Source organism: Crinia signifera, chromosome 1, assembly GCF_055691185.1.
Source record: "Crinia signifera chromosome 1, ASM5569118v1, whole genome shotgun sequence".
Lineage (NCBI taxonomy): Eukaryota > Metazoa > Chordata > Amphibia > Anura > Myobatrachidae > Crinia > Crinia signifera.
The window spans coordinates 395797722-395811580 of record NC_139217.1 but is presented as its reverse complement, the minus strand read 5'-3'; the positions used below and the strand labels follow the sequence as shown (position 1 = coordinate 395811580).

At 42.4% G+C, this 13859-nt stretch overlaps 1 protein-coding gene across 5 annotated transcripts in view; it reads right to left on the bottom strand.

The window, feature by feature from the left end:
- Nucleotides 1–13859, bottom strand: part of SEMA6A (semaphorin 6A) — a 190393-nt gene that overhangs the window by 115514 nt on the left and 61020 nt on the right. For all 5 annotated transcript variants that reach the window (XM_083151614.1, XM_083151615.1, XM_083151611.1 and 2 more), the window contains exon 2: nucleotides 3787–3923. In XM_083151614.1, the coding sequence (XP_083007740.1) occupies nucleotides 3787–3886 (100 nt within the window). In that variant the 5' untranslated portion in view covers nucleotides 3887–3923. The remainder of the gene's footprint in view (nucleotides 1–3786; nucleotides 3924–13859) is intronic.

Genomic DNA, 13859 nt, shown 5'->3' with positions numbered 1-13859 from the left:
TAATTTTGCCTCTATAATTTCATAATCATTTGGTGTCTGCATGATCATTTTTCCCATTTTAGTAATTTCAGTACATGAAATTGAATTTGTGATTGTTAATATTACAATTACAGTTTAGTAGTGGTGTGAAAATAAAGTTTGCACAGTCAGACATTCGTGCTGATTTCATGCAGATCTGAATGATGTGGAGATCCAGGCAAAGCCAGGCTAAGCTAGTTGGAAGCACTCTTTTCAGTAACTCTAAATCTATTGTACAGGTAGCTAACACTGAGAAGTAGGGGACTGGCCATGTACTTATGGGCCTATAGCTCTTAAGAAGGTTATTAGGGGAGATTAACAGTAGATATGCCGAGAGATTATCCACGGTACAGACACAGGACTTTAGATGAAGTTTGGAATGAACCAGGGACAGAGTAAATGCCATACTGTGAAAAATATATTCTCTTTATTTTGGTCACCATTTAACTTACTATGGGGGTGATGTATCAAGCCTTGGAGAATGAACAACTAGAAAAGTTGCCCAAAACTTCCAATCAACTCCTAACTGTCATTTATCGAGAACTGTCTTTGAAATGACAGTTAGAAGCTGATTGGTTGCTTTATCTACACTTTATAAGGTGGCCATACATCAGAAAGACATTGCACCCAATCATACAATCGCAATGGATTGTAAAATGGATTGTATGCAGATTGTGTGCACATCGTTGTGTGCACACAATCATACAATTCCGGCCCCGGGAGATTGGAGGATTGGTCCTCTGATCTGACGTACTGCATGTCAGATCGATTGGGAGCAGATTGTATGTGCGGTACTTATGTATTATCTGGACTCCCATGTTAAATGCACCCCATTTTTTCATACCCCTACTATCCAACTACGCATGGAGTTGATTTTATATAGTGTGGCGAGCGCAGCGAGCCACCGTGCCCGAAGCGTGGTGAGCGCAGCAAGCCCCGCGAGGGGACGCGGTCTCATAAGAAAAACGGGAGTCCAGATATTACATAAGTACCGTATGTGCTTTTAAGTACATGCCACTTGTCTTTAGATGGCTCATACAACCAGAGGCATGTGACACTCCCTCCTTGACTAGCAGAGAAGAGAGGTGCAGCTTCCGGGTGGCCCGTGGCAGTGATGATGCTGGGAGCCACAGAAGTATCCAAGTGGCAGATTGGCAGGCGGCTGATGAGAGCGGTGGGCGTCCTTTTGCACAATTCTGCCACTACTCTGAAAATAGTTTTCAGAGGATTGCTGCATTCGGGCTATTTAATAACGTCATAACACAGCAGATGTGAGCAGACTGATAGTTGCTGGCAACCTGCAAATTAAAAAAATGGATTTTTGGTACTCCTATCCTTTTGATCCTAGTAGGCCAGTCCCCTATTTAAATGAAGCTTCAATCATACAATCATGCAGCAGATGGATTGTATGACAGATTGTATGACAGATTGTGAGTACATTATGTGTCCAAAAACCACCAAGGACTGCCGGGGAGTTGAAGGGAAATTGGACACAATCATGATTGTAAGACCGGTCTTTCTAATGTGTATGGCCACCTTATCTGTATCCAAGGCTAGATACATCTCCCCAGGTGTATTGTTTCATGAAAGAACATTTGCATACATGCATAATATGTAAATAACATGTATTATACACATACAAACACATACCTCCCAACTGTCCCAATTACAGCAAGACTGTAGAGCCTGTTATCACCGCTGCTCTGCTCTGTTGAGCAGCTGATGATCACTGAATAAATGCCAAGCATGGCATCTAATACTGTAGCGCAAGGAAAGAGACTATAAAAAAGGTTCAAATAATACCAAGTTGATATAAGTAATATAAAGACAATCATACTGTGACGAAACGAGAAGGACCTGGTCTGTGAACCTTTATATCCATCTCTCATTTCTCACAGTGTAATGTACTTTTTCATCCTTGGCCCAGTCTAGGTTTTTACATAAGAACATCTGTGTGTTATGTGTATTGTTACTGTTATCAGGTATATTTTGAAATATATTATTACATAGTTACATAGTAGGTAAGGCTGAAAAAAGACTTGCGTCCATGTAGTTCAACCTGGTATAGATATCCATTGCTGATTTGGTAGGTTCTGATATTTTACAGACAATATATTTCTTAATTGTACCCATGGATGTTTTTATCTAGTAAATGTTTGTCCAACTTTGCCTTGGATATATACAGGACATCAACATACTGTGTAACTATAGCAGAAGCCATAGGGTTATTTACTAAGATGAGAGTTCTTACGAAGATCGTATGATGCTATGAGCAACCAATCAGATTCGGATGGATCGGGCAGCGACATAGGCTCAAATCACATGTGTAGACATCCCGTCCGACCCGATGCACTGTCCCATGCATCCTCCGGAAGGGGGACACAGAGAAGCAGCAGGCAGGGGAAGCTCTGTGCTGACCAGAGAGGTGAGTAGGGGCAATGGACACAGAGGCGGCAGGTGGGGGACGCCAGTCGCAGCGAGGGAATGGAGAGCTGGGCAGGAGGAGCAGGAAGCTACAAGAAAAAAAAAAACAATACAAAGGAATGGGCAGCCAATGATTGGCTGAGAGCTCTCTCAGCCAATTGCTGATTGACAGAGAGCTCTCAGCCAATCAGTGGCTTCCCATTAATTTGTATGGTGTTTTTTTCTTTCTTGCAGCTCCCTGCTCACCCTGTCCAGCTATCTGTATACATTACCAGATCACCGGTGTCCCCTGCCCGCCGCCTCTATGTCCGCCACCCCAATTTGCGATTTATCATATGCAAAACTTGGCACAACAAGTGCCTAATCATGTGTGACCCCTCCCAGGAAGCTGCCAGGGACATCAGGTCCGACTTGTCCTTAGGAAAAGTCAGATTAGTGTATTGGGGCTTTTACAATACTGCTTTTCTCTTATATATATAAAGCAAATATTTTAGCCTTATCCTGTGCCAAAATTAGTATCTTATGCTGCTCCCCTATGAGTGAGACTAGAGTTTAGATAAGGTTTTGAAATGTTGAAAGCAGGTGCTCCAATAAACTGATTTTCAATGTAATCCAGTTAATGTTATTAATTGACCAACTTTGTGTGATAACATTTCCTATTACTAAAAATAATTTGACACCGTTATGCAAATTAATTTTAAATTGTTACAAGTTATACAAAACATTAGGTAAATAAAATACATTTCAACAATTTCTGAAACGTAACATTACTTTTATAGACATCATTTTTATCCGAATTACAAAGGAAGTATTCCCAGTCTCAGGTTCTCCTGAATGAGTCCTCTACACTGTCTTATGCATACTATTTTTTACGTCATTTGGTTTTTTACCACCCATCTACATGGTAAATAGAGGCATATGAGCATCTGGGATGCACATGTATGATGATGACTATATATAAATAGTCCTAGGGACCACCCATAAAACCTCATATAAATACATATATAACATTTTTAAAGCATATAGTTATAGGTATGTTTGCTCTGTAACTCAAGCACAGGTTTACAACCTCCATAGAACATAGACCCACCACAGAACATAGATAAGGAATGTTAAGCTTCATTACCATAACGGAATGTCATCTATTCTAGAGTAGGTGTTAAGACTTAACCCTCTGTATTCCACTGAACACGTCATGTAATATTGTGCTCATAAATTACTTTAATATTGTCTTTCTTAACTGTTCACTCACTAGTAGCCTTATTACGAAAACCAATCTGATGTATACTGTATTGAGCGATTACAAATGTTTAACATTAAAAAGAGTGACCATGTTTTACTTACAGTTGCCATGCGAAATACTGATTGGCTCAGAATCTTCTGGGAATCCAGCCCCAGCTAATTGCAGTATTGTGAAATATAGCAGCAGAGCTTCTGACCTCATAGTAGTTTAGCTCAAAGACTTTACTTTTCACTTCTCCCTGTAAGAAAGAGGACAAACATTTGAAAATGTTGTGTGAAATTCTTAGGACAGCAAAGCAAAATCTACAAAAAAAGAACAGACTAATGGCAAAGCATCTCAGAATGAATCCAATTGAGAACAAAATCCCAGAAAAAGCCTGGGTTTTCGGACATGGTTCCAACCCAGGACAGACCCAATTTAGATCTAACCCTGGGTTTTTCCATGTTGAACCCATTTACATTGAACCCAAGTCTGCCCCGCATGACACCCAACAGACACTCCCTTGAGTTTACACAGCCAATCAGAATGGTTTTAAAGCAGTATCGGAAAAGGGGTACAAGCTGCAACCTGGCTATACCCCCACAATTACCCGAGTTATGGTGGCAGTGTAAATGAGATAAAACTTACTTCTACCACAATGGATCGGTTATAAAATAACTAAAATTTCACAATCCAGATTTTAATAGAAATACAAGACAGATGGAAACAAAGAAAAAGTAGCAAAAATGATGAATAGTAGACTAAAAATATTTTATAATCTGCATGGTTACATTCAGTAACCTAAAGGAACTCTTGGAGATCAATGGTTTATTCTGGGATGTTTGAAGCTTCCAGAGAGAAGATTATCTTGAGAAAAGAGCCATTGTGGAGCCTGCTATAAATCATGCAACATTTGGTGAGCAAAATCAGTGTGCTGCGGCACATGAATAGACCTCTAAATGTGTTATCCGGACCTTTTCAGGAGGATTCTGTATATGACGTAACAACCCGAGTATCATTACGTAGGACTATTACGTAGGACTAATAATTATCTGGACCAGTGGTTCCCAACCTGGGGTACTAGTACCCCTGGGGGTACTCTGCAGACCAGTTGGGGGTACTTGAAAATAATATTGGTAATGGCGGAAGATGAAAAAAAGTATTTTGATGGCAGAAGAAGAAGACCCATTGCTATGGAGAAGAACCATGTTGTATCACTTATGGTTCTGTCTTCAGCGTCATATTGTTCTTTTGCCTGACCAGCAATCCAATGGGAGCTACCATCAGCGATCATCTGCCCTGCACTGACACGGGTGGAAGAAGCAGCGGCATTAATCCTACAGGTGTAAGTGGGAACCCTGGAGACAATACACAACCAGTGGCCAGACAGGGAAGGGCACGATTCCTGTCTGCTAAACCTTAATATAAGGATACGCATACCGCTCACTTCCACTGCACTCATTAGTACTGTCTATATTTTAAATTGAGAGGAGGGGGTACTCATCAATGAAAAGCCCAATCAAGGGGAATACGGGAGAGAAAAAAGGTTGGGAACCACTGATCTGGACAATTAACCTGGCATCCAGGGCAGAAGTGAAGTGGATTGGTGGTTAAGTACACTATTAAATAAACACTTGTTGAAGAACCTAAATTAAAACCCAATGTTTACTATTTATTACATTGGGCAAGACGTAAGTCTCTTCCTATTCACTTCCGCCCTCTGACCAAAAAAACCTTTACTGGGCCGGGAAAATTAATTGAAAGAAGTCTGCAACCATTACTTGGAACGACAGCCTGAGTTTTAACCCATCAGATTTAAAAAGAATATGCAATATGCTTTTGATTAATAATAAAATAACCACAACTGCATAAATCATATATTTGCTGCAGAAAGAATAATATTTGCGCTTTAGTAGAACTGGTGGCATTTGCTTTTGCAATTGGAAAAATCTTGATACATACTGTAGGTAGTAGACATGTTTTAGGCATACTGGAGTGGAGAGGTTTAATAAACTATTGTATTTACAGGAATTCAGTACTATTATAATTATATATTTTATTAGTGATTCTTGGAGTTTTTAAACTCACAGCAAAGCAGACATTGTATTATCATGTGTCAAAGATTAGAATTATGGTTTTTGATGTCTTATCTGTTAATTATTTTATAGCCAAGGAAAGGATAATCTTTTGGGCTCAGCACATTGCTGCTTAAGGGGCCTAAAAGAGGGCTGAAATAATTAAACGTATATTTCCATAAAATCTCTTTATCAGATTGAAATCATTCCAAAGATATTGGAAGTTGGCAAAAATGTTCGGTGCAATGTGTGGAAGAAATAAGTGCAGTAATAGGGCATTATATAAGACTCCTGGGGCAAAATGTAATAGAGTGCGATTTTTTAGACATGTGCGATTTTTGGTCAAAAACGGCCGAAATCGCACATTTTCCGAAAATCGCACATTTAATAGGTTGAAAATCGCGGTAAAAAATCGCACTTTTTACCGCGAAATCGCACTTTTAGAAGTGCGATTTTTAGTCACATTTCAATTCGCATCCAGATGTTTTCCCATTATAAAGTATACAACTCGCAAATGTAATAGGGTGCGATTTTTGGTCAATGTTACCAAAAATCGCAAAAAAAATAGACCAGGTTCTGACAGGCGAATTTGACAGAACCATGCACAGATCATTGAGATCTGTGCATGGTTCTGTTAATAAAAATGTGTAAAAGTGTTTTTATAAAAAAAAAAACGGCGTGGGGTCCCCCCTCCTAAGCATAACCAGCCCCGGGCTCATTGAGCCGGACCTGGTTCCAAAAATACGGGGGAACAAAAAGCATAGGGGTCCCCCGTATTTCTGAAACCAGCCCCGGACTCTTGGACCGGTCCTGGTTCCAAAAATACGGGGGACAAAAAATCTGGGGGTCCCCCGTATTTTGAAACCAGCACCGGGCTCCAACAGCCCGCGGTGTCATGCCACAGCCGGGGGACACTTTTTATACAAGGTCCCCCGGCCAAAACATGAGCACCGTGGCTGGTCAGCCTTGGACGGGGTACCTGGAGGAGTGGGGACCCCCCCAATAAAGGGGTCTCCCCCCCCCAGGCTTCACCCGTCCAGGGCTGAAGCCCGGGGCTGTCACCGGCGTCCGTGGCCAGTGGACGCCGGCCTGATAGGGTTAAATCCATCATACATATCATTACATTGCTTTTTACCGGCGAACTACAAGTGCCAGCAGACCTCCCCCGCATGCTGGGACTTGGAGAACCACAAGTCCCAGCATGCAGGGCATTAATGGGCCCGCTGGGACTTGTAGTCCACCTGTAAAAAGAATGTTTATAAAAAACACACACACAGAGAAGTACAAGTTTATTACACACACACACCTCAATTTTACACCAGCGTTACTTACCATTCCTGGATCCAGCGCTGGTCTGGCTGCTTTACAGCCGGCTCCCCCCGCACTGACAGGCAGCGGGGAGAACCGCTTTCTCCGTTGCCTGTCACCGGCTTTCTCCGTAGCTTCTGTAGCTCTGTCCCAGTGCTACAGAGGCTGAGAGCGTGATTGGCTGAGCTACAGTATGCATCTCCATGGAGACGCATAGCTCAGTCCTGATTGGCTGAGCTATGCGTCTCCATGGAGACGCATACTGTAGCTCAGCCAATCACGCTCTCAGCCTCTGTAGCACTGGGACAGAGCTACAGAAGCTACGGAGAAAGCCGGTGACAGGCAACGGAGAAAGCGGTTCTCCCCGCTGCCTGTCAGTGCGGGGGGAGCCGGCTGTAAAGCAGCCAGACCAGCGCTGGATCCAGGAATGGTAAGTAACGCTGGTGTAAAATTGAGGTGTGTGTGTGTAATAAACTTGTACTTCTCTGTGTGTGTGTTTTTTATAAACATTCTTTTTACAGGTGGACTACAAGTCCCAGCGGGCCCATTAATGCCCTGCATGCTGGGACTTGTGGTTCTCCAAGTCCCAGCATGCGGGGGAGGTCTGCTGGCACTTGTAGTTCGCCGGTAAAAAGCAATGTAATGATATGTATGATGGATTTAACCCTATCAGGCCGGCGTCCACTGGCCACGGACGCCGGTGACAGCCCCGGGCTTCAGCCCTGGACGGGTGAAGCCTGGGGGGGGGGGACCCCTTTATTGGGGGGTCCCCACTCCTCCAGGTACCCCGTCCAAGGCTGACCAGCCACGGTGCTCATGTTTTGGCCGGGGGACCTTGTATAAAAAGTGTCCCCCGGCTGTGGCATGACACCGCGGGCTGTTGGAGCCCGGTGCTGGTTTCAAAATACGGGGGACCCCCAGATTTTTTGTCCCCCGTATTTTTGGAACCAGGACCGGTCCAAGAGTCCGGGGCTGGTTTCAGAAATACGGGGGACCCCTATGCTTTTTGTCCCCCCGTATTTTTGGAACCAGGTCCGGCTCAATGAGCCCGGGGCTGGTTATGCTTAGGAGGGGGGACCCCACGCCATTTTTTTTTTTACTTTTTTTTTTTAAGCACAAAATCGCATTTATGAAAATGCGCACATTTTCATGACTGAAAATGCGCACATTTTCATGACTAAAAATCGCGGCAAATCGCGGCAAATCGCATTTTTTGCCGCTAATTCGCATCTCATTACATATGCGAATTCGCGGCAAAAAACGCGATTTTTAAAGGTGCGATTTGGTGCGATTTTTTTTTAGTCTAAAAAAACGCACCCTATTACATTTCGCCCCTGTTTTTACGCAAGTGTACTGTTGTTTAATGTAATGTCTTTATTTATGTATTGCATTAGGCTAAACTGCCAATATAGCCTATTCCCTAAGGGTTTTGCTTCCTTCTGTATGTCAACAAGTTAATGTTGTCAACAAGTTAGGAACACATATGTTGTGGAGCAAACCAGCATTAGCCCAGGGAAACGTATTGAGCCTTTATACTTTCCTTGTCACTACATCTACTAACTTGTGATTTCCTGCTGAACTGGACGACATGTGGGACTTTGCTTCATATTCTCAATCACATCCTATTATCTCCGGATCACCGTCAGACCCTCAACTCAGAAAAGATACAAGAGTTGATATATCTTTGGGCAGTGGTGCAAGTAGAATTTGTTTCTTGGTGGTACCGATAGCCTCCACCAAAAATGGGCATGGTCATGTGTCATCAGGGGGCGTGGTCACACAAAGCTAGAGGAGTGACTAAATGACAATAGAGGCGTGAACACAGGAGACCGGGAATGAGAAACAGGGAATGACTGGGGGTGGGTTGGCTCTTGCTTGGGGGAGAGCCGGCAGCTTGTGCTTACAATAGTGGAGCCTGCTCTTAATGCTGTCGGCGCTGCTGATGGCTGTTGGTGTGACAGGCTAAATCAGCAGTAGCCGGTAGCTGCATACAGCACCAATCATAACGCTGGGTGGGCGGGCTGCGGATGCATTATATTTAGACTTAAAATGAAAATAGAAATGACAGTGGATCAGGGGTAAGTGGTACTGCGTACCTGCAACATATTTCTTACAGGTACTCCGTACCACGCCGTACCCCCTTACTTGCAACACTGTCTTTGGGGAAATTGCAACTCACCCCTAAAAGCACTATTAAAACTGAAAGCTCATTATATACATGTTGACTACCATCGAGATGCGGTAAAATCATTGCTGCTTATATTATCATCTTGGAGGAAGCCCTAGTCCTAAGGGATCACACTATCAGAAATTGACTGCTAGTATTCAGTGACAATGTAGTAATGATCATGTTACAAGTAAGGATATTAGATATCTGTTTTATAACCTTTGTAGGTTAGATATTAAATGTTTTTTTATTATATTATATTTTTTTAGCCAGCGCTGGTATTTCCATATTTTCACCAATGGAGATGCAAATTAAATGCTTATAAATCTGCATTACCCATAGTTGCATCCTCCAACAGCCCCATGTAGCCCCGTACACACTAGAAGATAAAGTGAAAGATATCGTCCTTGTTAACGAAGGACATGCTGCAGGATCCCCGCCACCACCGATATTGACTTTGGCGGGGCCGCCTGTTGTGTATAGGACTTTACTGAATTGTCTTTTGCTGGTTCATTATGGTGTACTAGGTGATTTTTTTTGTTGTTTTTGTTTTAGCCTAGATTAACCCATCCAGATTAATACATGCCACTGTGATGGACCAATAAATGGATTTGAGTAACCACCATTGTGTGCCTCTTGGGAGGCATGATTGGGATTAGTAGCTGGAGGGTGTGATGATCCTTGTTGGAGGATCTTGCAATGCCTCCAGAGAAGCTGGATCTCAATTGAGAAACACATAAATGTATGTCCCAAAGCAGGTGCTATTATCCTGTTGTGTAGGACCACCAAAGCAGAGATACCTGGCCACGACTGATGGCTTACCAGATGCTTGCAAACATATGTAACTGACATATCTGCCGTTCAGTTACTATGTAGGAGGTATGACTCTTTGCTAGCCATTATCGTGTGCTAGGGGATTTCTTTTTTCTAGACGTACATTCACTGAGTTCAAGAACTCCTTAATGGTAATATGACTAGAAAACTAAACTACAGTACAAGCTAATATAGCTTCATACCTCAGATTGTCCCTATTACCTAGTGACCTGTTACCATTTTCATCAATCTTCGCCCACCCCACAAAACTATCTCCAATATGTGTTCATGACATGTCCTCTCCATGGCTGCATTTATGCATCTGGTGTTTATGGAACTATAGTTGCAAAAGTAATCATAAGAGAGCATTTATCATGCTCCTATTAGCAGTAAGATGTGTTTCTGAACATGAACGCATTCATTATGGATAATACATTCCAGAATCTTGCACAGGAAAATTGATACGGAAAATATTGGTCCTGCAAATGACCAACTATGACTTCATTACATAAAGAGAGCAGATGTTATGTAGGCAATTATCATTATGTTGGTATCGATAGGATAAACAGTCTGCTTCCCCTGATGTCACCTGTATGAACAAGCCAACAGAACACAATGGTTTCTATTTCATACAATGCTACTGCAATCTAATTGACTATACTAGATGCAAATATGATGGGGACGCACATGCGGCATGTTTATGGCAAAGATATGGGGAGACATGCCTGTAACTGCTATTTTTCAAACTCAGCCTGTAACATGACAGTTAGGAGCTGTCTGGCATGTACTTTATCTCTCTCCACCCTGTCACTTTATTCAAAGCTTATTACATAGGCTACAATGGGTACAGCCATTTGATTGGTTAAGCCAGCCCCCCAAATGGACTGTCACTAGGGTGTCTATAGACTTAGCCTTGGAGAGAGATAAAGGGGATTGCGATAAAGTAACAACCAACTAGCTCCTAACTGGTATTTTTAAACCACAGCATGTTACATCGGGCTTAGTGAAGGTACAAATCGGGCTGCCAATGCAAGCATTTAAACGCTGTGGCAATGGCAGTTTTCCCCCTTGGTGTGAATTCCTAGAACAGAAATGCATTAAACAATATAACATTACGTTTATTACAATGCACTCAACTCATATTGTAGTTGTATACTTTCATCCGAACATCTATGTAGCAAGGATTAATAAATGGTGGTCCGCATAATGATATTTTCCTCATGAGAACCTCTGCTACTTTATAAATCTTTGCTTAATAGCGTGTACTATTAGTTACATTTAAACCCTTATGCTGGGAAACAAATGAGAAATATCTTTAAGCAGGTTGCTTTCTGCCTCCCCGACAGTGACAGGGAACTTTAATAAATGCAGCTCTAATGAGATGATGCCACTTTAGCCAGCGAAGACAAACAGCCCACACTGAAATTGGAAGCGGCTCAAGGCGATCGATTCTGGTTGTAACCTTTACTGTAAACAGTCTCTGGGGATCCCATGAGCCACCTGTTCGTTGATATTTGCATTGAAATATAGCAGAAATAGAAATGAGAATGTAGCTTCCAGGTTTTGATAAAGCATCTGTTCCTCTCCACCTCTCATGTTTTCTTTGAGATGCGTTTCAAAACAGGGTGCAGTGAAGTCGGGTGAAAATCCCTAGGTGTTATAACTCAGGCACAGAAATAACAAAACCTGCTTATTCTCCTTGGTGACAAATTAATGATGTTTAAATATATAAAAAAAGGTAAAAAAAAAACACCTTGTGCTGGATATCAAAACCATTTGCATGTGTTGGTTGGCAACAAACACTGCATTACTAAATGTGATTTAATTCCCCTTTAGCACCTTATATTAGAACAAAGTCACACCAATGGCTTTTCAGAATGCTGCACTATTCTTAAATCACATTCAAGTCTGCGTTGTCAAACAAAAGGTAAAGCAGGCCTGACCATCCTAAGGCTCTCCAGCTGCTGTGAAACTACAAGTCCAAGCAAGTCCTCCTCATAGTTGCCTACCCTCCTGCATTCTGCAGGAGACTCCCTGAAATAGCAGCAATCTCCCTCTCTCCCTCATTAGTCTAGCAATCTCCCTCATGTCACCTAGACCACATTTCACTGTTACATTTTTATGTAAAAATGGAATGAGAGATAGATACATTTACATTGAATCATCAGAGCAATTTCCCAGCACTTTACCAAGTATAATAGCTCTTACCAACTGCTTTAGGGCTCATCTACATTTGGATATAAGTCATTTTACAAGATTCCTCTCAGATGTAGCAGTACACAGCCACGCTTCTAGGTGCCACGTTCACAATCTCTTTTCACAATCTCTCCCTATATGGAGCTAGACACGCCCTTTGGGTGGAGCATGACACGCCCCCTCAATGGGGCGCTGTGCACAATTCTACTACCAAGTACCAACTACAATCTCCCTGAAATTAGTTTTCAAAATTAGGCAAGTATGGTCCTCCTGTATACATTTATAACAGCTGGAGATCCACAGTTTGGCAAAGCCAGAATTATAGGGTCACCAGGAATACCTGTCACCAGGGAACATCCGTAACAGTCAGAGAAGTAGGCCCACAGCCACTTTCACTACAAACAGTACACAGTTGCTTCTAAGGGCAGAAGTTATGTAGGTTTCATCTGTGTACTCAATACAATCCAAAAATACTGATCGGTAATCTGACTCCTCACAAAAAGTGCATGCGTGTAGATGGGCAGACTAGATAGGCCAGGTGGTTCTTATCTGCTATCAAATTCTGTTTTTGTTTACCCTGTACACATCTATGGTATGAACAGATGTGTAACCACAATGTTGCAGGCCCCATAGTAACATATTGAAGGGGCCTTCGTTCTATTGCTTCTTTTGACACTTTTTGAAGCAGTCAATAATTGTATGCCTGATATTAGTGCCCTAGTTCTTTTTTATGAACCATAGTTCACAATATGCCAATTGTAGGGCTGCCAGTACACATTATGCCAGATAGCATCCCCAACTCACATATGACATACTGGCCCTTATTCAGATCTGATCACAGTACAAATTTGTTCTTAAAATGGGCAAAACCATGTGCACTGCAGGTGGGGCAGATGCAACATGTATAGAGAGAGTTAAATTTGGGTGGGTGTGTTGAAACCGATATCTAAATTGCAGTGTTAAAATACTGCAGCCAGTATTTACCCTGCACAGAAAAAAAATAACTCACACAAATCTAACTCTCTGCACATGTTACATCTGCCCCACCTGCAGTGTAGCATGGTTTTGCCCATTTTGAGAACAAATTTGTACTGCGATGAGATCTGAATAAGGGCCACTGTACAGTGTCCATATTATGCCACATAGGGCCCCAGTTTAAATTAGGCCAGCCTATAGTGACTCCATTTCATATTGCTACACATTTAAAAGTGTCTCAGTTCCTATTATGCAACATTACATTGCCCTCCACATTACAATGAGTAAATCAGATTATGACACATTATAATGCACTGGCCTCCATTTACACTAACCCCTTACCATTATAACGCCCAGTACACAAGCCTAACGGGACAACCTGTAGCAATAAGTCCAGCACATCGACATTTCCCGCAGAGATAGAGAGTACACAGCTCTGCACAGATAGCTCAGCACACATCACAGGTGTGCAGCAATGTGTTCAGAGTGGTCTGTTCTTAGGCAGCTCGCTCAGCACGGGGCACCTACCGCCCGTGTGTACGGCCCTTAACACTCAAAAAGTAATGTCACACAATTCACACTGCATAATGGATCAGGCTCAATTGCTTAGCAGGCACATCTGTAAAATCGGTATGTACCCGAATAAACTGGGTCCAGGCCC